This window comes from Misgurnus anguillicaudatus, chromosome 14 (assembly GCF_027580225.2).
Source record: "Misgurnus anguillicaudatus chromosome 14, ASM2758022v2, whole genome shotgun sequence".
Classification (NCBI taxonomy): Eukaryota; Metazoa; Chordata; class Actinopteri; order Cypriniformes; family Cobitidae; genus Misgurnus; species Misgurnus anguillicaudatus.
The window spans coordinates 13,970,906-13,992,335 of NC_073350.2; the positions used below are offsets into that span (position 1 = coordinate 13,970,906).

The following is a 21,430-nucleotide window of genomic DNA, read 5'->3' on the forward strand; positions in this document are numbered from 1 at the left end:
TTACACGCTATCCATTAGCGACTACCAGTGCTTTCAAGGTATATATTTTATACATTTGTGTATTTCCTGATATTTGAAACAATGATGCTGGCGTTGCTAGCAACATTTACACAAATTGAGCTTACAAGAACTCCAAAGAATTTCCATACAATGCTTCCTTATTTGTCCATTAAATACTCAATTTTAAATGTGGCCTTAAAACCTTTTTCAATTGTATTTTCATTCATATTGCACTGAATTTAAAATGATTGAAAATTGATATTGACATTATCTTCAGACATAAAAACATGACATTCAAGTTAGCAATTCCTTAAGAAACTACCTGTCAGTACCGGTTCAACTGCAGTTTTTCTTTGTACCAAACATACTATATAGATATCTATCTAGAAAACAGCACAACATCTGGTTTCTCTTGCTCGCAGACTGAACTATTGGTCTTAATGTTGTTCTATTATTAGCTATATGGTCTCTAAATTGACCACATTCACATATACATGCAGTCACAGATGATTAACAGATTAATCAGCAGTGAAATTCATACACAAACACGCAGGTGTATTGTAGATACAACAAAACAGATCTGTGACCTCCCATAATTTTGTTAGAAATAAGTTTAAAGGTCTTTAAAATAATAAAAATTAACTTGTGCCACGTCTTTATTTCCAAAGTTGCTTGACCCTGATATAAAGTCATGTTAAAATGACAATTCCTTCCTAGACAGCAGACGACTCCGGGCCGGATCCGTGCTGAAGACAGCAGCTCAGGTGCTTATCCGGCCCGAAGTCATGGGTTGGTTCCTCTAATGCAAGTGTTTTAAAAAACACAGATAAAAGACAACAAAAAGTCTTTATGTAGCCAAATATTTAAGTTTTTATACAATTTGCTGTCTTTATATCATAATTACTATTTATCTAACACAGTTTAATATATATATATATACATATAGTTCCTCGCTAAAGGATCATCATATTTGGGGTCCCAGCCATGAAAAAGTTGCATAAGCGTACTGTGTTAGATGCAACTGATGAACGCAGTTATGATTTACATGTTTTGTACAGTCTGTTCGTCTGTTTTTACCAGCAGCCAAAACTGTTTAGATACAGTTTACCCTGGAGCAAAATGAAGGACAGGATATATTTGGTGCAAAACATGTAAAAACATGAAAATACTCTTTGACAAATACTGCTGGTAAATTGATGATAGCATGCTTAGTGTTTCCTTGTTTCATATTTTTGTGCAGGTTTATATTATATGATATACGTTTTATGATATGAAGAACAGGAATGTTTATTTTAATTTAATGCAAAAAATAATTTCATAATACCTTAACTAACACTGTTTAATAAAGCTTTCTTTATCTTGTTAGGTTTAAATGATCTGAATTAAAACACATAGGTTTTTTTGGTATTACGGGATTGTGTAGGAATCAATTTTTTTCAGAAAAACAACAAAGGAGTCAAAAGTACATTCAACGCCTCGGGGTATTAATATGTTAAACATAGTAAAAACAACATCCCCCAAGCTCTACTTCTGCGTCATTACCTTGAACAAAACAAAAAAGTTTTTACAGTAAAATGTCCATGTAAGAGCTATAAACCTCTGAACACACCTTATGAGTAATCCATTTTTAATAAAACATTATCTCCTGGCGTTTTGAAACCTTGCTGATACTGAACCTTGATGGGGCGGTTTTCCAGGGTTTAGATTAATCCAGGACTACGCCTTCGGACATTTAAGTAGTTTTTACAAACAAACCTAACAAAAAACAATACTGATGTGCATCTAAAATATATATATTAAGATGTTTTTGAAGTAAGACAGCTCAAACATGCATTTTAGTCTGGGACTATGATAAGCCTATACCCCTAAATATGTTTCTACCTAAACATTCACATAAAAAAATTAAAACAAGACTTATTTTCAATTTATCCGCATTTTATTTAAAAAACGTGAATAACAAAAATACACTTGTAAATTCAACACGAAAAACTGTATCAAATACATTCAAAACAAATGCCAGTAACATTGTTTCAACCTGAAGTTACACTTTATCATATGGAAATAAAGAAAATGTTGTTTCTGGAATGTGTCAGGTCACTTCAGGTAGTTATAGGACTAGAAAAGCTTTACTTGACATAATCCCTGTAATCATTTACGGTCTCCACAAAAACGACCGAAAAGGCACCTCAAAAATGCATGGCTCTGTATGTTTCCCATTTTATGTAAGCAAACATTAGCATTACATTGAAAGGAATACGGCAACATTTTTGCACAAAGTAAAGTTATCTGTAATACATTCAGCGAGGCATTAAGACCTTTCAGGTCACTGGCTTGACCTTTGTTTAAGCCAGATGAAGGCTTCTCTACCAACAATAAGATGGAGGGCCGATGTTGTACCACTCCAAAAGGGCAAACTTCCAGGACTTTTCTTTGCAATTCCCCGAGGATTCATTAAAGCTTAGTTTTCCCTTTTGCATACACAGAATTTCCCGCATGCACCAACAAACAATTTGAATCTGTGCATCAGTTTCTTATCTCTAGGCTAGAATCAGCACCAAATGAGATAAACAATGCTACAGCGTTTTGGGAAAGGACGCCTTTACATTTATAAGCATCCCAATCTAAGGTGGCAGACTGCAGTTGGTTAGGAGGAAGTCAGTCCTCCTTCACAGGAAACCCAGGAAAACATTAAGTCTTACAATGTTTAGTAAGGCACTACAGTATGTGTAGCATCTCTAAATGGCTTCTGCAAAGAGCGTTTCAGTTCAGCGTTCACCCAGCGATCATCTCCAAATTTCCACGGCTATGTTCAGGGGTGGTCAAAATCCGTTCTAGGCACAGACTGGAGTTGGATCGCTCTTTGGGAAACAAACATGGGCAAAATCTTTGTTTGCCCGGCACTGAATGTCCTCTTTGTTATTTTGAAAGCGCTCTGCCTCGCCCAGTCCAGGCATCCCCTTTCTACGGCCCTCTGCAGTAGCCACAGATGGCTTATTTGGATGTGAACAGCTCGAACGAGAAACGAGTACCAATCTCAGAGAGGCTTCAAGGAGAATTATATCTCAGGTTTTGTTTCAAACATCACATGATGCTCAGCTTGCAAACAGTTCAACAAGTCATGCAACGAGGACGCATGGTTAAGGGCTGAGGATTCGGGTCCACCTGAGGAAAAAATTAAAATCAATGAGAAAACTTGCAATGCTATCCAAGTGACCATAAACTTATGTAACCGTCTGCTTACCTCGCTGTACACTGGAGGTGGGCGTAATCTGAACTCCTGAACATATGCCATGAAGGGGCGCTCCAATACTCCACTAAGGTCTTCTGGTTGTTGGATCGCTGTGGAGTTCTGGGCCGCTTGCTCATCCGTAACAACAGAACTGTATTCTGGAGGAGCTATATGAGAAAAAAGTAAGATCAAGGTGAGTGACAGATCAAAAAAGTACAACAAAGAGAAAAAAACAAGGGTTTAAGATACTTACGCTCGGGCTGCTCTGGGATGGCCATACGAATCCACTCCATGTTCATGCTATACTGGCTGCTGACGCTGGACGTGCGACTGCCGAATGGATGAAGAGGGATGGTGCCCATCACCAGTGGAAGCTCCAAAGAAAGCTTAGACGTTCCAGGAACATCCACACACACCTTAAATAAAAAGGTAAAAAAGTTAATGAAAAGATCAAATGGAGAAATTTAAATATAAACGCATTCAGGTCAACCAACTCACCCTAAGCATGTATTCGACTTTGATGATGCGACATTGCAAGATCGAGGGACCGACAGGTGGAATTTTGATGGCTCGACCATGCCACGTTTCTCTACGGTGAGCACCGACTATATCACCACACAGCGTGGCCACCACAGCTCGCTTCTGCTTCATGGTACCCCTGGCTATGAAGGTTTGCGTCTGCGTGATGTAAGCTTTGGGCACCACGGATCGAGACGTGGAGTTATCGAACTCGGCGAAGACGGGAATGACTTCACCTGAAATGCAACAGGGATGGTTCGCTTTTCCACTGCGAAAATCTGATTGCATCTCAAATGTGACAGAGGGTTTTCTGCTTCCTTACCAGGCGTGTAGCCCTTGCGGTCTATCTTTGCAGTGATCGACACCTGCCCACAGTTGCGGTACCAGATTCGGGACATCTTCTCTTTGGTTCCAGCTTGAGGAGCCTGTGAAATATAATAAAAGCGGAGTTGGAAATGTGGCGTGCACGGATAGATGGACGTGAAGATGAGAAATGTTGATGTTCTGTAATCTTACCAGTAAACTGGGTGTGTTGATGTCAATGGGCTCGATGACTGTGAACTCTTTTTTGATCTTCTTCACCGTGGACCACGGCCGATGGAGCTTAACCTTCACCCAGTAGCGAATGCTGCCGTGCTTGCCTTCGAACGATGTCACTAGAGTCCTGACAGACAAAACAGATTGATTAATCTTTGCAAATCTTTACCGAAAAATTAAAAAAATGCAGGGATAACATTTCTATTAAACTAAATGAAATAAAATAACTTACTCTTCTGGAAGCTGGAAACTGAAAGGGTACTCATGTCTCCCAGCAGATAGGACTGTTAGTTCACCATTATCTAGAAGGAACAAAATAAAATAAAACAGTTGACCATAAATGCAAAACTTCCTTAATGCATTAACACAAATCATCAAGTATCACATTTTCAATAAATAATATCTCTGGAGGCATTTATATTATAATCAAGCATTTCAATATAAAATGTTTGACATGTACACACAAATAAATTTAAAATTTAGATCATTGTGAAACTTTGATTATTATTGATTTTTTTTTGTGAAAAATGTGAATATTGTCTGAAATAAAAGCAGATTATTTGTTTTTCAGCTTGTCATTCAAACACATAGGGAACATAAAGTCCTCATTCAAATGCGGATGTATTGTTGTATTGTATTATAACTCGACTGGTTTGTTCATAAACTATAAAAAACGCTGACTATAATAACCTGATAACATATTAACCAAAGCGCACCTTGAGTTTCTCCAAATTATTAGTCGAGTGAGCTTGGAAAACATGGTTGAATTATTTTCAACTACATGCATCTCTGCGCAGAGAGAACGGTGCATGGCATCGAAGCACCGCGAGAAAGCCGTTTCGAAACGCTCTCGCGGTACTTCGATGTCATACACAGCTCACTCTGCGCAGCGCTCCATGAAGTCGAACACACCGAAGAGCGTCTCCCTCTTTGAATGACTGACCTGCCTGCAGCAGCACTTCTCTCCGGTTCAGATACTCCACTTCATCGCTGTAATTTTGCGTGTAAGCGGTACTGGACCCGGCGCTGCGTGACTCGGTCCAGTGTACCTTCGCGAAACCTTCCGCGTGCAACTTTAACGACTCTATTTTACTCTCTGACGAGAGCTCCAGCACAACCTTCCCCGATACAACATCTCCACTGCTGAACACCGGAGGACTGTCCATCTCCGGGGAGTCAAACACAATGTCCATCTTTTTCAATTTGTCGAAAATCATCTTGGCAATATCTTGCAAAAGTTTCCTAACTGTAACCGTCAAGTCGAACAAAGAGCGAGAGGTGCAGTGAAGTTGTTCGCGTGCGGTGCAAAACAAAACTGAAGCTTGCACTGAGCAGAGCGGCCTTTAACTCTTGTGGGCGGTCTCTATGAGTTTATTATGTAAGGGCTATGGCAGAAATCGCTGCCTTCTCATAAACAGCTTGATTGGGTGTGGATGGGGAGCTCGGGTGATTGATGGTTACAGGTTCTTAGACAAAAACAAGCTGACTGAGCATGCCCAAACTCTGGAACCTCCCCGTGAAGTTGAGCAAAACAACAACGGGTTCATTCCGTCCGTGCTGTCGTGTGAAGGTGTGTGCCTCATTTTTGAATGATGCACACATGTACATTACTTTTTCATAATGCTTACATAAATAGTGTTTTTAATTAAAAAAAAAAAACATTTTTTAAAGAAACGAGCTGCGCAATCAAACGCTGTTATGGATCAAATAAAATTGCGAAAGAGTTTATTTACTCAAAAAGACAGCACTGTCAACTACAAGAAACAAACAACAACTTGTTTCTTTGTTAACTTTAGAAAAACAAGAACGATCGCCCCCTTACGAAAGATTGGCTACATTAGTTTTTGTATTTATTCAAATGTCTTCAAGGTATCGACGCGGCTTGTTCCCCCTCTAGTGGTGTAATGTTTCAATTGCAACTTCAAAGTGGTGCCAAGAAACAGGCTGTTAATTTAGATAACAACAAATAACACTGCTTATCTTTAAAATGAGAAAATTAAATTGTGAAAACAATCTCGCAAATATTGTTTTTAATTTGCATTTATTTGCAGAAAATAAGACAAACTTATCTTAAAGGGATAGTTCACCCAAAAATTAAAATTCTATCATCACTTACTCACTCTCATGTTTTTACAAACCTGTATACATGAAGGAAGATATTTTAAGGAATGTTTGTAACTAAACCGTTCGCGAGCCTTATTCATAGTAGGAAAAAAATGTGGACTGACTACAAAACATTTCTCAAAATATCTTCATTCGTGTTCATCATGAACAAACAAGTTAATACAGGTTTGTAACAACACGAGAGATTTTTGTGTGAACTTTCCCTTTAACAACAAAAATCAATGCAATGCTTTCATTAAATACTGCATATTTCTTTTAAACAACATAATTCTAACATTTCCACATGAATCTATTAAATGCAAATTCATTTGAAGCTGTAGTCATAAACTAGCATGTACAATGGGACTAGATCCATGCATCACTTTTCTGTTAAAGGAGACATATCATGAAAGTCTGACCTTTTCCACGCCTAAGTGCTACAACTGGGTCCCCAGTGCCTCTATCAACCTAGAAAACGCGAAAAAGATCAACCCAGTAACTTAGTTTTGGTAAACCATTTTCTGCAAGCATGTAAAAAATAGGTAATTGACATTTTGTCTCCCCTTGTGATGTCAGAAGGGGATAATCCTGCCCCTTAATCTGCACTATCCAATCACGGTGCTGCCATTAAGTGCAGAGATCAGCTCATTTGCATTTTAAGGACACACCCAAAAACATTTTTGCTCACACCTACAAAGTGGCAATTTTAACATGTTATAATAAACTATCTAGATGATATTTTGAGCTAAAACTTCACATATGTACTCTGGGGACACCAAAGACTTATTTCACATCTTAAAAAAGTCTTGTGAAAGTCAGGGCCAGTGCTTCGCCCCAATTGCTAAAATATATTTTCTGCCTGTGGCCGTTTGTCTGTCTGTATTCTTATGCAATGTTACCAGTGAGACACATTTTAAGCGTCCCGAAACGTTATTTTCTCTGCAATGTCATGGGGTTTTATTGGTTGCATGTGTTGCGTGTTAAGTCAGCTGGTAGAGCAAATAGACGTAAAGACGCTAATTATGAGGCCAATTGAAAACGTAATTATTTAGCATTTTAAATGGCGAGAATTTAAAATAATGTAAGCGCTTTGAGAGACATTAGCACAGCATAATAATAACACTGTTTTATTAATATTGGTTCGTTATCTTTCTTACAACAAGATTCCTTTGATAGGAGTTCTCCATTACTTTGCACAGTTGATCCTGATATACCAGAAACTATTGACCCTGATGAGAGTATTGTGAAATTTTCAGAAAACCTGAACCACTGGCCTGACCGGGCCAGTATAAAAAAATATTTGCGTTGAGCCCTGTAGTTAGTGGTCAACCCCACTTTATTTATTTCTATATGGATGATGATGATAATACAGATATCTAGAAAGGATGACGACCAATTTAAAAATAAATGAAAGCAAGTGTAGTTATAATTGGTTGATACAGCATATTATTTAACTCTGATTTCTCTATGAAATTAAAATGGACATTGTCTATTATTTGTTGACTGTCACAAGATCAACCAGATAGATATTAGCTGACATCTTTAGAATGGTTAGAATAAAATCTGATTAATCAACCTGACCTGTCACAAAGATAAGACTAGCAGACACAAGCCATTGTCTTAAATTAGTAATAAATATATAATAATAATAATAATAATAAATAATTTTCCCTGGAGAACTTTACATTATTGTGAGTCTAAGTTTTCATGCCCGACAAAGCCTTTGCTGTGATGGCCCATTTTTCATTCTATCTTTAGCCTCATTTCTCTTTAACACTCAAATGTTGGAGCGAAGTCTGTTTACATTCTGATAACCTTTGACCACGTTTGCATCAACATTGCTGATTCAACACTTTTATAAAGAGCAATTCACTTCAACATTTTTGCAGTTCTTGGAGAAGTCTAAAAGCAGGATATTGAACATTTGTTTGCAAGAATACAAAAACTGAGTTTTACAGAATTAATTTGGTGATCACTGCTTGGCTCCCTATGCAAAACCTGGAGTTGATATAACAAGGTATTTATTTCAGCAATAAGTTAAGCAATATTTACATTATATACAGCTCACTGAAGCAAATGTGAGCATGCACGAGGTCACATTTGTGATTAAATATCCTTAATCCAAAAATCAACACGTGGTCCAAGATAAAAATCATCTGTGTAGGTTCTCACTCGGGTCACTGCGAGATGTTTGTGTTACCAACTTAACACTGCATGACAAAACTATAAAAGGCATTTTAGAGAAATAGTGTTTCATTTCCTGCTTTGCCTCACACCTACTTCCTGTATGATTCTATCTGAAGTGTAAAGAAACAGACATCTTTAAATGTTATTGGTACTTTCCACAGATAGTGAAATAAGAAATAATAAAGCAATATAAAACCGAGCATTTATTCACTTAATTTTCAAGACTTAGGTTAGGGATAGTTCACTTTTTTACTTTTATCATTATTTGCTAACCCCTTCAGAACCCAAAATGCAGAAGATTTTGTAAAAAGTGTTGTTTGGGGGTTTCTGGTTTCTATGGGAGTGGATGGTGACTGAGTTGGTCTTTTTAGTGTCCTGAAGACTCTTACTCCTATACTTTCCTGTAGATATCGCTATTGCACATTTTTCAAAAGTTGTTGGACATTATTTAAAAGTAAACATCCTAAAACTGCATAAACCACAGCTCAGACACAGAATGTGCAATGAAAGGCTGGCAACACTTGGGTTCAAAGCTAGACACTGGGGGTTTAAAGGACATTAGGGTGGGTAAATAATGACAAAAGATTCATTTTTGTGTGAACAGTCCCTTTAAACATGGTTATATGAACATATACTTCACACTTGGCACTTCATTTCAGTTATATTGTAATGACAAACGACTGAAAGAGCATTTGTTCGTTCTTGTATTTCAGTTTAAACAGATGAATGATTAAGCAGTCTACACACTTGCTCAGCATTATCAGTCCTGTGCCAGCTGTCACGGGCCGCGTCCTCACTCGTTTGCACGTGCACTATATGCGTTTCTGCACGAACACACACACACACTGACTGATTGTCTTGTTGATGACCAAACAACGACTTGAAATTCATTACGTCACTCCTGCAAATACAGACGGTAAATAAAGCCATGCAAACCGAAATCACCAAAGCATACCTCGAATAAGATGTTGCCTCTTCCTGAAATAAGTAATCTTGGAGGTATAATCGTTGTAGACGGTGTTCACGCCAACGCTGCGGTTTTCAAGCCAATGAGCCGTGGCGACCCCTCGTCCGTGCACTCTCAAAGCTCGAACCTTGATGTCCCGGTTGAGCTCCAAAACTACGACGCCAGTGACCATCTCACCACTGTTGTAGACAGCATCATCTGGACCGTCCAATACGAGAGCAAAATGTTTGATGCTTTGGAAAGCCATTATTTGTGTGCGCCTATTTAGAAAGATTAGAAACTGGTTTAAATATACCGATTGATATATTTATGAAATGTACGGAAAAGTTGAAGAAAAAACTCACCTGCACTTCACAAAGTAACAGACCACAACTCACAACACACCAAGAGCAAGGCTGAAATTTATTACGTTTGTTGTTTAAGCGAACGCCCGCTTTCGAGTTTGCCCCAATGAGAGGTAGACATACGCGTAACCCCGCCCTGTTTGTGACGGTAACCACGCCCACTATACAATGTAAATATGCTCTGAACAGATGTTTTCAACAAGCGTGTAATGGGTTGCTCAACTAAAGATAGTCCGAAATGCATGCGTGTTTTGAAGAGACGATATTTCTCGATATTTTCACCATATGAACAGATACTACAGTTAGTATACTATTGTGTATATGTAGTATTATATTGTAGTATAGTGTAGCATACAAACTATTGTAAAGTTTAATTACTATAGTATATTACACAGTATGTCCTAGTATTTGCTATAGTAAGGTTCAAAAAACACTATATATGAAATTGTATACCGATATGGTATAGCATAGCATAATAACTATTGTAAAGTTTAATTACCACTACAGTGTTATAGTACTTACTATAGTAATGTTCAAAAACACTATAGCAGAGGTCTTCAACCTTTTATGTCCAAGGACCCTTAAATGGATAAAGAGGAGGAGCAGGGACCCCCAGTACATTTATCAAATTAAAGGGACATTCCACGCACTGGCTGAAAAAGTCAATTTTCGGGCAGTGCGTAATATCACTACGCCTGCTGCAGCCATGTTACATTAGCAAAGTCCTTGATTATTACGCTGGAATGAGAGTATAGTTCCTAGCATATCTGCCTAGAAAATCGCAGCTTTTAATTTTCTATCAGTCTTAGTACACAATGTAACTAAGAGTCAAGTTTTAAAGGTGCAGTGTGTAAATTTTAGTGGCATCCAGTGGTAAGGTTGTGAATTACAACCAACGGTACAGTACACGGCTCACCCCCCGCTTTTGAAAAGCATTAAGAAGCTATGGTAGCCACCACCAGAAAAACATGTAATTGACGGAGACTTAGTAAAAAAAGTTTGTTTGTTAAGGGCTTCTGTAGAAACATGGCGGCACAAAATGGCGACTTCAACGAAAGGGGACCCTCTGTGTATGTAGATAAAAAACGTCTCATTCTAAGATAATAAAAACATAACTGTTCATTATGAAAAGGTCTTTATACACCCCTGATAATATAGTTTTGTATATTATTTTGCATTTCTGTCAAGAGATCCTTTAAATATTACACACTGCACTTTTTAATAGGAAAAATATCATAACTCTTTGGTTATTTTTGAGCGTGATGCTTATGGTCTAATCAGATTCAATTAATTATGCTAAGCTATGCTAAAAGTGCTAGCGCAAGACCCGGAGATCAGCTGAATGGATTTCAAAACGTTAAGAATCAAATGTTTAACTCTAGTGGAGCTGGAAAATGAGCATTTAAAAAAAAAGTGGAATGTCGCTTTAAGGCTGAATTTATTATCATTTATAACACCTTGTTATAATGGTTACGTTACAAAGACTAACAATTTTGGCATACTACATAACAATTGAATTTAACTGAATACATTTTATTGTGGGAACGTTATCCTAGTTATATTTTTTATTATTAGTCTAATAAGGCATTTTGTTTTATGCCTAATTTTATTCATCCCCCCAAAATATTTGTAGGACCCCAGTAATACCACCGCGGATCCATGCACTATTATCTAAGAATTAATAAATATTATAGTAGTTTTTCCATGGGCGACAAAAACTAGGATATAATACCAAATACTTTGGCTACTACAAATTTTATATTTAATTTATGGGTCATTCTACAAAAATGTCCATTTTCCGTCCCTCGCCTTTACAGAAATATTAGACTTGAAAAACACTTTAGGGTTACATTTTTTTATATTTTAAAATGAAACAATGTTATTTGAAAAATTACACCTTCTTGAGCCATCAATGTAGCAATATTTGATTTTTATTAATTAATTACAATTCCAAGCACCACAGAAGTGCTCGTCCCCACAGTCTCAGTCCCTGGAGTTGTGTCCGTTTAAAGAACAAACAAAAAAGCTCTTATTTGAAAAAAAATCACACTGATGACATCACTTGACTTCCTTCTTTCATTTTCCTGAAGATCTATGAAGAGAAGCCCATGGTAAGTCCACTGTCTCTTTTCATTTATCAGAAATTTTCTCATTTATCTCATGATTTCACATTAAGCTTTTAGTTTAAGTCACTGGTATGACCTCCTTTATTGTTTGGTAATTGTAAAAAAACTAGAATACAAATGGATTAAACTATTTAGTGAGTATACATTGATTAACAACATGTGGTTTGATACTTTTTGTAAAATCCAATTTTCATGAAAATTGTCACTGGTGTTACTGTCACTGGTTTTACCTGCCTTATGGGTAACACCAGTGAAGATCAGTAACACCAGTGACTGGTGATTTGTTGTGTCACTGGTGTTACTGTGTTTTTTTTCTTTTCACATTAAATAAAATCTTTCGCATGTGACATGATGATAATTTTAAATGCATTGAATTCTGCTACACTTAAGAGTTAAGCTTTAAAGCTGAAAAAATTATAAATATTTTTTCATAAACACCTTTAATATTGCTAAAGAAGTAAGGTAACACCAGTGACGAAAAAATATTTAAGTACATGCACACAAAAAATAAAAAATCATTAAGCTGTCATTTATGTGTATTCATATAGTCAAAGAGTAATCTAATAATGTGGTCTAAGTTTAAATGTTAGAAAAAGAAATCAATTTTAAGACATCTTGACATACCAAAAGTGGACGTTTCTGTAGAATGACCCTTATATATTTGATAAATGAACAAATCTTTGTTGTTTAAAGCCATGCATGGCTTGTACAGGATGATAGTGACAATATTTTAATATTTACTAAAATGACATTGTAATAACATAGTTATTCACCAAGTCATAATAGAGGCATCAAAAGATACATCACCTAAATTTATTTCAACCTTTAATTTATTGTAATTGATATTTGTGCACCACCAGATCTAGTTCAAGTTTACACCATAGCGGAATATGTTTGTTTTAAATGCATGTGAGAATGAAAGGTCGAGGGCCAAAACCTCTGGCACTCTCCTATGACATTTTGCACATTCAATTGGACTGTGTAAAGTCATTTAGTTGCAGACTTGTGTCATTATTACCAACAGGAGACATGAGTTGCAATTTAACCTTGAGAACTATCAAACATAAGCAGGACATCTTCTGTTGTCATAACACGCCTTAAACGCTCTCTACCTCTGATAAAAACTATTATCACGCCTGGCTATGGCAAGAATGACATCTATATCTTGAGTCGGTACGTGTGCACAATTAACATTTTGGGCATGACAGAAATAGGAATGGACCGTCAAAAACAAAGCAGTCGTGCATTTTTTTATATTTCTTTGACAAGTCAAAAGCACATATGGCTGATGTGTTGAAAGGGTGGATTTTCAAGGTATGCCTTGGAATAGGGTTTGGGCACAAAAACTTCATTGTGGGTCGTCCTGAAGTCCCGTGTGTTCAGCTGGGGTCTGATATGACTCTCTTTTACCTAGACAAAGTGAAGAGCAAAAAGCTCATGAGGTACTTGGTCACAGATATAAAAAAAAGATCATTAAGAGGAGTGTGCGATGGAAACTCAGCATTCTTCCAAAAATGGGAAACAATTTCTAAACATTTGTAAGCATCAAACATCTCTAATTTAATCTAATGTCTGCATAAACAAATCCGATTAATGTTTATGTTTAAATTTGATTTATTCAGCTGGAAAAAAGGGGAATGTTAATATTTTACCTGCTGAAGCTGGCCAGGGCTTAGTTCCTGTCTCCTAGAGTTTATGGGGACATAATCATGTTGCACAGTTGTACGCACTGGACCCGGCTCTAAAAACAAAAGCAGTTCAGAGAAATATTAGATTAAGTTAACCGGTTTGACTTGAATGACTAAATATTTAATATTAATGTATTAAAAAAATATATCAGTCAGATTGTGCAGAAGTTTCTGTATTTACATAACGTTAAAGTTAAGAAATGTGGGAAGTAAAAATAAGGGTCTAGTTGTGGGCTGCGGCCAATCCTTTAGATCTTGGAAGTCATTAAATCAACACAACCTTGCTCATACAGCACATGGCCCGATGGGTAGATGTGTGGTCTGGGACGGACCACTGCTTTTGGTGGGAACTGCTTTTGTGATGTCGTGCTGTAGAACGTTTCAGCCAGATTGGGCCTCCCAAATTCTACATTGCTCAACGTCCTGATGCTTGCTCCATCGACATGCACTGGAAAATGCATGTGGTTTGTACGAGTCTGAGAAGATAAACACTTCACAGTTAGTAATCTCATTTAGATCTTTAAGCAAGAATAAGTTACAACGTTAGATGAAGGGTCAAACCTCTGGGAAGAAGGACTGGTTTGTTGTCATATTGTTCTGGTTCTGCGTTTCACCTTTGAACACAGAGCTCAGATTTTCATCCCTGTGCACTAAATGAATGGGATCTGGAATCAACAGAGACAACGAATCTGATGGATAATTCATAATATTAATTTGCCCAGTATGTTATGAATGCAGCGTTTATATTAAAGTTGGTTATTTTTAAAGCAATTAATATTTGTGGTGGTGCCATCTGCTGGCTCAAGCTTCACGCTGCAAGCCCACTAAACAAAGAAAGCTGCGCACACTGTTCATAAAAAAGTGCCCAACTTTAAATACAACACATCAAATTACCTTGATTTATGTAACTAATATATAACAGTGGCATGATGGATGAATTTTAAGAATCTGTTACGCCTATTCTTGGAAAATTTCACAAACAGTTGTCAACACGGTTTAGGCCTGTGGTAAAACAAAAAGCACATGGCACACAAGTTGTACATACCACATTTGAGCGCAGGAAAGTCCTCAGATGTGGTCGTGTCCCATCTATCATCAGTAAGCTCTCGGAGGGTGATAGGTTGAGGTCTTTTTATCTTGGAAAGGAGATGATCCTTGAGTATCGTAGGGCTGTTAAAAAATAAAAAACGTTTCTAATTCTTCATACTGTTTTATATCACTGTATATAACTGTTAATAGTGACAACTCCCATCACAGCTCTTTTTTGGGTTTTAAAAGTTTCATACAAATGGTGACAAGTGCAAGTATAAAATTATATCATTTCACAGAGACATCAGTACCTGTGGACGCCTGTTTGTGTGAAGGAAGAAGAATAAGTTGTTTGTTTGTCGGATATCTTTTTTTGGTCTCCCATCACTAAAGATGAATGCTGAATCAGTGGCTGAAAAATTGGACACAAAACATGTGCTTTAGCAAACTAATAACGGCTTTTTGAAATCACTGCCACTTTACAGATGAGGGGTGCCCTTACCTGAAGTGGAGGACACCATTTGTTTGGAAACTGCTCCTTATAGCTGGAGCTGAAAAATCGGCTACTTTTGTCCCCAGTTAGTGTTGATGCTACACCTTATTGAAAAACATAAACAAAATATCAAACGGTCAGCAGCACATATGCATCACTGCAAAAAAATGACTTTCTTACCTAGTATTTTTCTATTGTTTTCAGTACAGATATATAACACTTTTTTAATCAAGATGTATGTTCTTGATAAGCAAAATGTCCTAAGAAAATAAGTTCTAAGAAAATAAGTTTAAGTGTATTAAGTGTTTAAGAAAAATGTAAACTTCTTTCAAGATTTTTTTCTTTGTACTTAAAACAAGACACAAATGCATAAAAACGTAAAAAAAAGATGGACGACGCGAAGCTTCCTATGGAGGATGAAAAAACACTTAAGTGTATATAAAAAAATAAATGAATAAATACATAAATGCATAAATAAATAACTGTAGAAATACAAAAATAAATAAATGCAGGAATAAATAATTAATTAAATGCATGAATAAATAAATGTAGAAATGCATAAATAAATAAATGCATAAATAAATAAATGTAGAAATACATAAATAAATAAGTTATTAATTAAATGCAGAAATGAATGCAGACATAAATAAATAAATGTATTGTTTTGTCAAAAGTATCATCTTTTCATTTTATTATTTTTGCACCACTACATTTATTTCTACATTTATTTATGTATTTCTACGTGTATTTATTTATTTCTACGTTTATTTATTTTCACATTTATTTATGCATTTCTACATTTATTTATTTATGTATTTCTCTGTCCGTATGTTAATAAGGTAGGCGGTCCCAACCTCTATCAATGCATGGATTGGTTAAAAAAGATTGTTGTGGCTGTGGCTTCACTGCAGCTTGGCTGCTCGGCTACATACATAGGCTGTTTCTCAATATGCGTTCTTCAGCGATCTTGCGTCCTTGTGTTCTCGCTCTACGTCATCATTAACTGTCGAAGTTCAATTCTCTCGCGACCTTTTGAGTTCGTTCTTCCAAAGGTCGCCTAGCAAGACCGATCTCCACAAGAACGCAAGTCCATTCTTTGCGTTCTTGGAATTGAGAAACAGCCATACAGCGCGGGATCCACATGCGTGAGCAACGCGTTTAGCGTTAGGCTTGTCCGAAGAGCGTTTGCCGCACGTGCCCGGACTGCGTTTACAGCCTTTCCAGCACGTGCAGCACACCTTTGTGTGTTTGGCTGTTTGTAAATTTTATTTATTTATGCATTTAATGAATTACTTATTTATTCCTACATTTATTTATTTATTTATTTATTTATTTCTGTATTTCTACATTTATTTATGCATTTATTTATTTATATACACTTAAGTTATTTTTCGTCCTCCATAGTTTCCTTCCATTGTAACTGAATGTAAACTGTACTACGATGGGCGGTGACACGTTACGCAAAAACGTCAGTTTGGAGCCTGGACATGCGCAGAAGGAATCGTCCGTGTAGCCCGGAGGCGTAGCCACGGTATCAAACTTCCGCCCAAGCACTCGAGCGCCCAATTCAATCAAGCCCCTTGACCGACTCATTTGACTGGCTTGCTAAAATAAGGTAAGTGAAATACAAATACACAGAAATCGAAAATTAATATTTAGTTAACGTAATATCTTCGTTATATTCCCTCGAAGCTCCGACAGTCCGCTCAGAGAAGCTGTCAATCACAAATGTCAACCATAACGACACGCCCCGTTTCTATAGCATCAAATTACTAGATAACAGTGGCGGTTCTAGGGAGGAGCCAGCGGGGGCCAGTGCCCCTGTGACAACAAGCTTGGACTCCCTTGTGGCCCCCCTAAATGTGGGGTGTGAAATTTTTTTTTTTTAAATTGCGATCGTTGTTTTTTATATCCATTAATAGACAGTGAGAATGCAACAGAAAACAACGCGAAACAGAAACAGTAGTAATAACAACAACATAAAGACATGACAAAGTGTAAAAATGAAGGTGGTTAAATAAATATATAAATTTATTCTCATCAGCAAATATTGGAAAAGTGAAAAATACTAAGATAGACAAAGTAATAAGTGCACTTAAAGGGATAGTTCACCTTATAATGAAAATTCTGTCAATTTCTCATCCTCATGTTGTTCTAAACCTGTATGAATTTCTTTTTTCTGATGAACCCAAAAGAAGACATTTTAAGAAATGATGGTAAGCACACAATTGACAGTACCCATTAAATTCCATCATATTTTTTTATTCCTACTATGGAAGTCAGTGGTCACTATCAGCTATCTGTTTACCAGAGTTGTATAGTACTTAAGTATTTTTACTTTCTACATAAAAGTTAATTTTCAATTATTCGTATTTTATTAGTGTTTTCCTTTGGAAAACAAACATTCCAAAACATATTATCATAATTTTTACTCTAGACTACATTACTTATCACTGCATTTCATAATGTCAAGTTTTTGGTTTATATTTAATATTTAAGTACATTAAACATCTAGTAATTGTTTGTACTTTAACTTTTTTTACTCAAGAAAGTAAAAGTATAATTAGGCATTAAATCAAATTTAATATGCAACATATAATGAATACATAGTATGATTCTATGCTTTAGAATGTAGTGAACAATTTTTTGTAAAGAAAAGTAAAAAAATTCCCAAATCAAACACTCTGATAAAGCAAAGAAGCTTGGAAAATGTAACTAAAATACTCAAGTAGTGTCTACCTCTGGTGTTTACCATCATTTATCAAAATATCTTCTTTTGTGGTCATAAGATAAAATAAATTCATACAGGTTTAGAACAGAGTAAATGTTCTTAGTTACTGTGACTGATACTTAATATGAAATGAAAACATAAAAATATAATTAAAATGCAATTTCATGTGACTAATACTGAATTTTGTAATGCAAAAGAAAAAAATAAAGTTTAAATGCAAATACATTGTTGAATGATTAAAAACATGGTATTTTGCATTTTAATGCCTTTAGTGCAGTGCAGAAAATGATATGACAAGAATAAGGTCTAAATGTAACTGGCCCCTCTAACAGTACAACTGGCCCCAGATTGCCCCCCCCCTCAAGTGGAAATGGTCTAGAACCGCCACTGCTAGATAAAACTGATACTTATGACAAAAATGAAGAAAGTCATTTTTGCAGTGATTTCTAATTAATGTTCATATGGCTCAATGGAGTTTGTCACAGGTTTGAATCACAGGGAACAAACAAAATTACATAGTGATAAAATGTATATCCAAAGTCACGTTGAATATACGCATCTGAATGCATAAATGCACTAACCTGTGTTTGCCGTTGGCTTTACTTTAAGTATTGGAAGAACTTCATGCGGCGTATAACACGATCTATAGGTGGGTTCTGGATATTTGCCTTTTTGTAGATTGGTCCTAACTGATGTGACAGGAAGAAACGGCTTGGTCACAGATGTTTGCAGGTGCTGGATATAATCAGAATTGGTGGTGTGAAATGTTGCACTCTTGCTATCTGAATGCATTTTGAAGTTGGTGGTGTTTGCTGTGAAGCGGGTTTGCTTGGGTTGAATGACAGGGATCGGTTGATGTGTGGGAAAGGAGGATGCAGTTTCTGTCTGCTGTTCCCTGATGTGTTTCAGATCTCTGTGTGTGAAGTCTGGTGATGAGACAGAAGGGCCAGTCTTCGTCTTCGGCAGGGTGATTTCCAAACACTTAAAGTGCTTCTGGAAAGTCGTTTCGTACATCCCATCTGATCCGCCACTGCCAAATCCACCCCAAAACGGCACATTTGATATTTTGGAGCGATGTGCCTCCATCTGCTTTAACGGTGTGTAGCAAATTTAACCAGTTTCTTGTTTTAAATACCTTAAAAAATTAGGAAATCGATTTGAAACTGCTACGTAGAAATCAAACTTATATTGAAGCTCGCAATATAAACATCCAAAGGAATCGTTTATGACGACATAGAATCACACACGTGGAATTTATGTGTAAACAATATCAATGACGTTATCATTTCAATCAAAATATAAAAAGATTAACACAATATTTACCTCACGTTCCTGTACAGTTCTGACCAAGCGGACCGGAGAACCAAGGGGGTCTGAGAGTTTTCAATATGTGTTGTGGAGACATTAATTATTAAAGGTTTCCCAAGACAACCACTGTATGTAGCTAGTCTTTATTCATATATTATGATGTTTACAGTATAAAACGTTCATCCTGTTAAATGTCATCATAGTTTACAATTTGGTTTACATATCTGAAGTGTTTTTACCTTTTAGTATGCAGTAAATACAGCAATAACGCTTTTACGGAACTTTTTTAACTCGACACCAGGTGGCGGTAGAGAGTAAAGTTTACTCAGTAAACCACTCTAATGAATGCATAATATAGACGTTAGATGTCATTTTCATCTTTATTTTCCTCTGGGAAATTGTATCTTTGCGTTTTCATTTTTTGTCGACAGTCAATGCTACCCCCAAACAAAGTTTTTACCAAGATTTACAATTCAAAGTAGTATTTTTCATCAAAACCACAACAACACTACTTAGAAATGCAGCATCATTAACATAATTAAACATAAAAATAGCTCAAGTAAACAACGGGGCACGTTTAATTTATTTATTAATTCACCCAAGTGTAAATGAAACCAGAATCAAGTTTTTTTTGTCTTAAGGATATCTATTACCTGGTGCTCCAACACTGACAAAATGTAGTAATTTAGTAGACATGAGCATTTAAAACTTATGATCTTGCATGCAAATACTAATCAATGATTTTATGACATCATTCTGCACTTCAGCTTGTCATCAGATTCCAGGCTGTGAGGTAAACTAAACATTATTGGCTGTTTTTTAAAGAGGGAGGAATCAATCTGTAAGCCCGGCCTTTACTTCCAGTTTCAGTAAAAATTACGTCTGCGTCTCAAAGCTCTAAAATGCCACTATACATCTATCAGGTGGATTATTGAAGGCAGCATATATATCATTGAAAGTTAAATGCGTGTGCGTACACAGGGAATGTGACTGGTCGAGTAAAAAAAAAGAAAGAAATGGCGGCCACAAAAAGCGGCTGGAGCATAGTTTTCATTAGCAATTAGGCATTTTTGAAACTTTTGATCGCATTGCTAGCTAGACATTAGTATTGTAGTTTTTAAATATTCAATTAGATCACAAAGGCACTCACTGTTTCTATTTTTTACACAGAATTCCATTATGCCTTTGAAGGATGTCTCCGGAGTCATTGCCTCATGTGGTAGCAAAGTAACAAGCGCGAGTGATTTACATGTTAAGTCAATGCAAAGACGTGAATAGGCATCCTGAGACGTGGAAAGCATGAATGGCACATTTCGCGTGAATTGAGCGTTGCCGCATGATTCGAGTTGAAAATCTTAACTGAATTTTCTCTTGAATGTCTCTAATGACTAGAATTTCACGTGCAAATGAAGCGAGTAAACTCAAAATGTTTACGTCCAACTAAGTGCGAATAGCATGTTTTTGCTGCCTCTTACGTGTCTGGTGTGAACGCACAGAAAACATACCTTAAAGGCGCTCTAAGCAAATCTCTGTGACATCACTTCTTGTTGACGTTCGAAGTGTTGTCAAACAAAACGGAGCGTAGTTAACTCCTCCCCCTCCCTTCCGTGCTTTCTGAAAGAGTCATGAACGCCCCCAACCCCCACTCCCTAATCCTTCTTGTTGTTTATTGGCTGGAACACTTTGTCATGTTTCGTGGTGGTAGGTTTGACCACTTTGTTTTTGTTGCAGTTTGCGAAGCCTGGGCTGTCTACACAGACCGCGTTTTTTTAAAGTGTGTTCAGAGGACAGGCAGCTAACAGATAGTGAGGAGATGTTTACTGTATGAAAAAAAATATTTTATGGCCAAAAACGCGTAGAGCACCTTTAAAAGTCCACTTTATAGATTTTTTGCGGCATCTAGTGGTGGGACTCTAAATTGCAACCAATGGCTCAGTCCACAGCTTCGAAACGCATAGAAAAGCTATGGTAGCCGCTAAAGGACAAACATGTCATCGTCTGAGACAACGTATTGACGAAATGCGCTTTATAGAGCAGTTTGTCCGTTTAGGGCTACTGTAGAAACATGATGTCAACTTCTATGTAAGCGGAACTTGCGGTGCATGTAGATAAATCGTCTCATTCCAAGGTAATAAAAACAATAAAGTTCATTATGTAATGTCTTTATAC

The 21,430-nt window shown here is 36.6% G+C and overlaps 2 protein-coding genes across 3 annotated transcripts; both read right to left on the bottom strand.

The window, feature by feature from the left end:
* Positions 1 to 1,914: 1,914 nt before the first annotated feature.
* arrdc2 (arrestin domain containing 2) lies at positions 1,915 to 10,004 on the bottom strand. Of its 2 annotated transcripts, XM_055184051.2 has the most exons (9): positions 9,887 to 10,004; positions 9,531 to 9,802; positions 4,518 to 4,587; positions 4,265 to 4,412; positions 4,071 to 4,173; positions 3,728 to 3,984; positions 3,483 to 3,645; positions 3,242 to 3,396; positions 1,915 to 3,162 (listed from the first exon to the last, which is right to left on the bottom strand). In XM_055184051.2, exons 2-9 carry the CDS (start codon positions 9,787 to 9,789, stop codon positions 3,109 to 3,111), a joined length of 1,209 nt encoding a protein of 402 aa, XP_055040026.1. In that variant the 5' UTR covers positions 9,790 to 9,802; positions 9,887 to 10,004; the 3' UTR covers positions 1,915 to 3,108. The 2 variants fall into 2 exon arrangements, with proteins under 2 accessions (XP_055040026.1, XP_055040025.1); XM_055184050.2 differs by lacking the exons at positions 9,531 to 9,802; positions 9,887 to 10,004 and adding an exon at positions 5,229 to 5,786.
* A 2,807-nt stretch (positions 10,005 to 12,811) lies between these two features.
* LOC129428162 (uncharacterized) lies at positions 12,812 to 19,405 on the bottom strand. Its single transcript, XM_055185095.2, has 9 exons — positions 19,277 to 19,405; positions 18,535 to 19,088; positions 15,232 to 15,326; positions 15,041 to 15,141; positions 14,746 to 14,870; positions 14,262 to 14,365; positions 13,981 to 14,176; positions 13,665 to 13,753; positions 12,812 to 13,422 (listed from the first exon to the last, which is right to left on the bottom strand). Exons 2-9 carry the CDS (start codon positions 19,037 to 19,039, stop codon positions 13,282 to 13,284), a joined length of 1,356 nt encoding a protein of 451 aa, XP_055041070.2. The 5' UTR covers positions 19,040 to 19,088; positions 19,277 to 19,405; the 3' UTR covers positions 12,812 to 13,281.
* Positions 19,406 to 21,430: the final 2,025 nt, after the last annotated feature.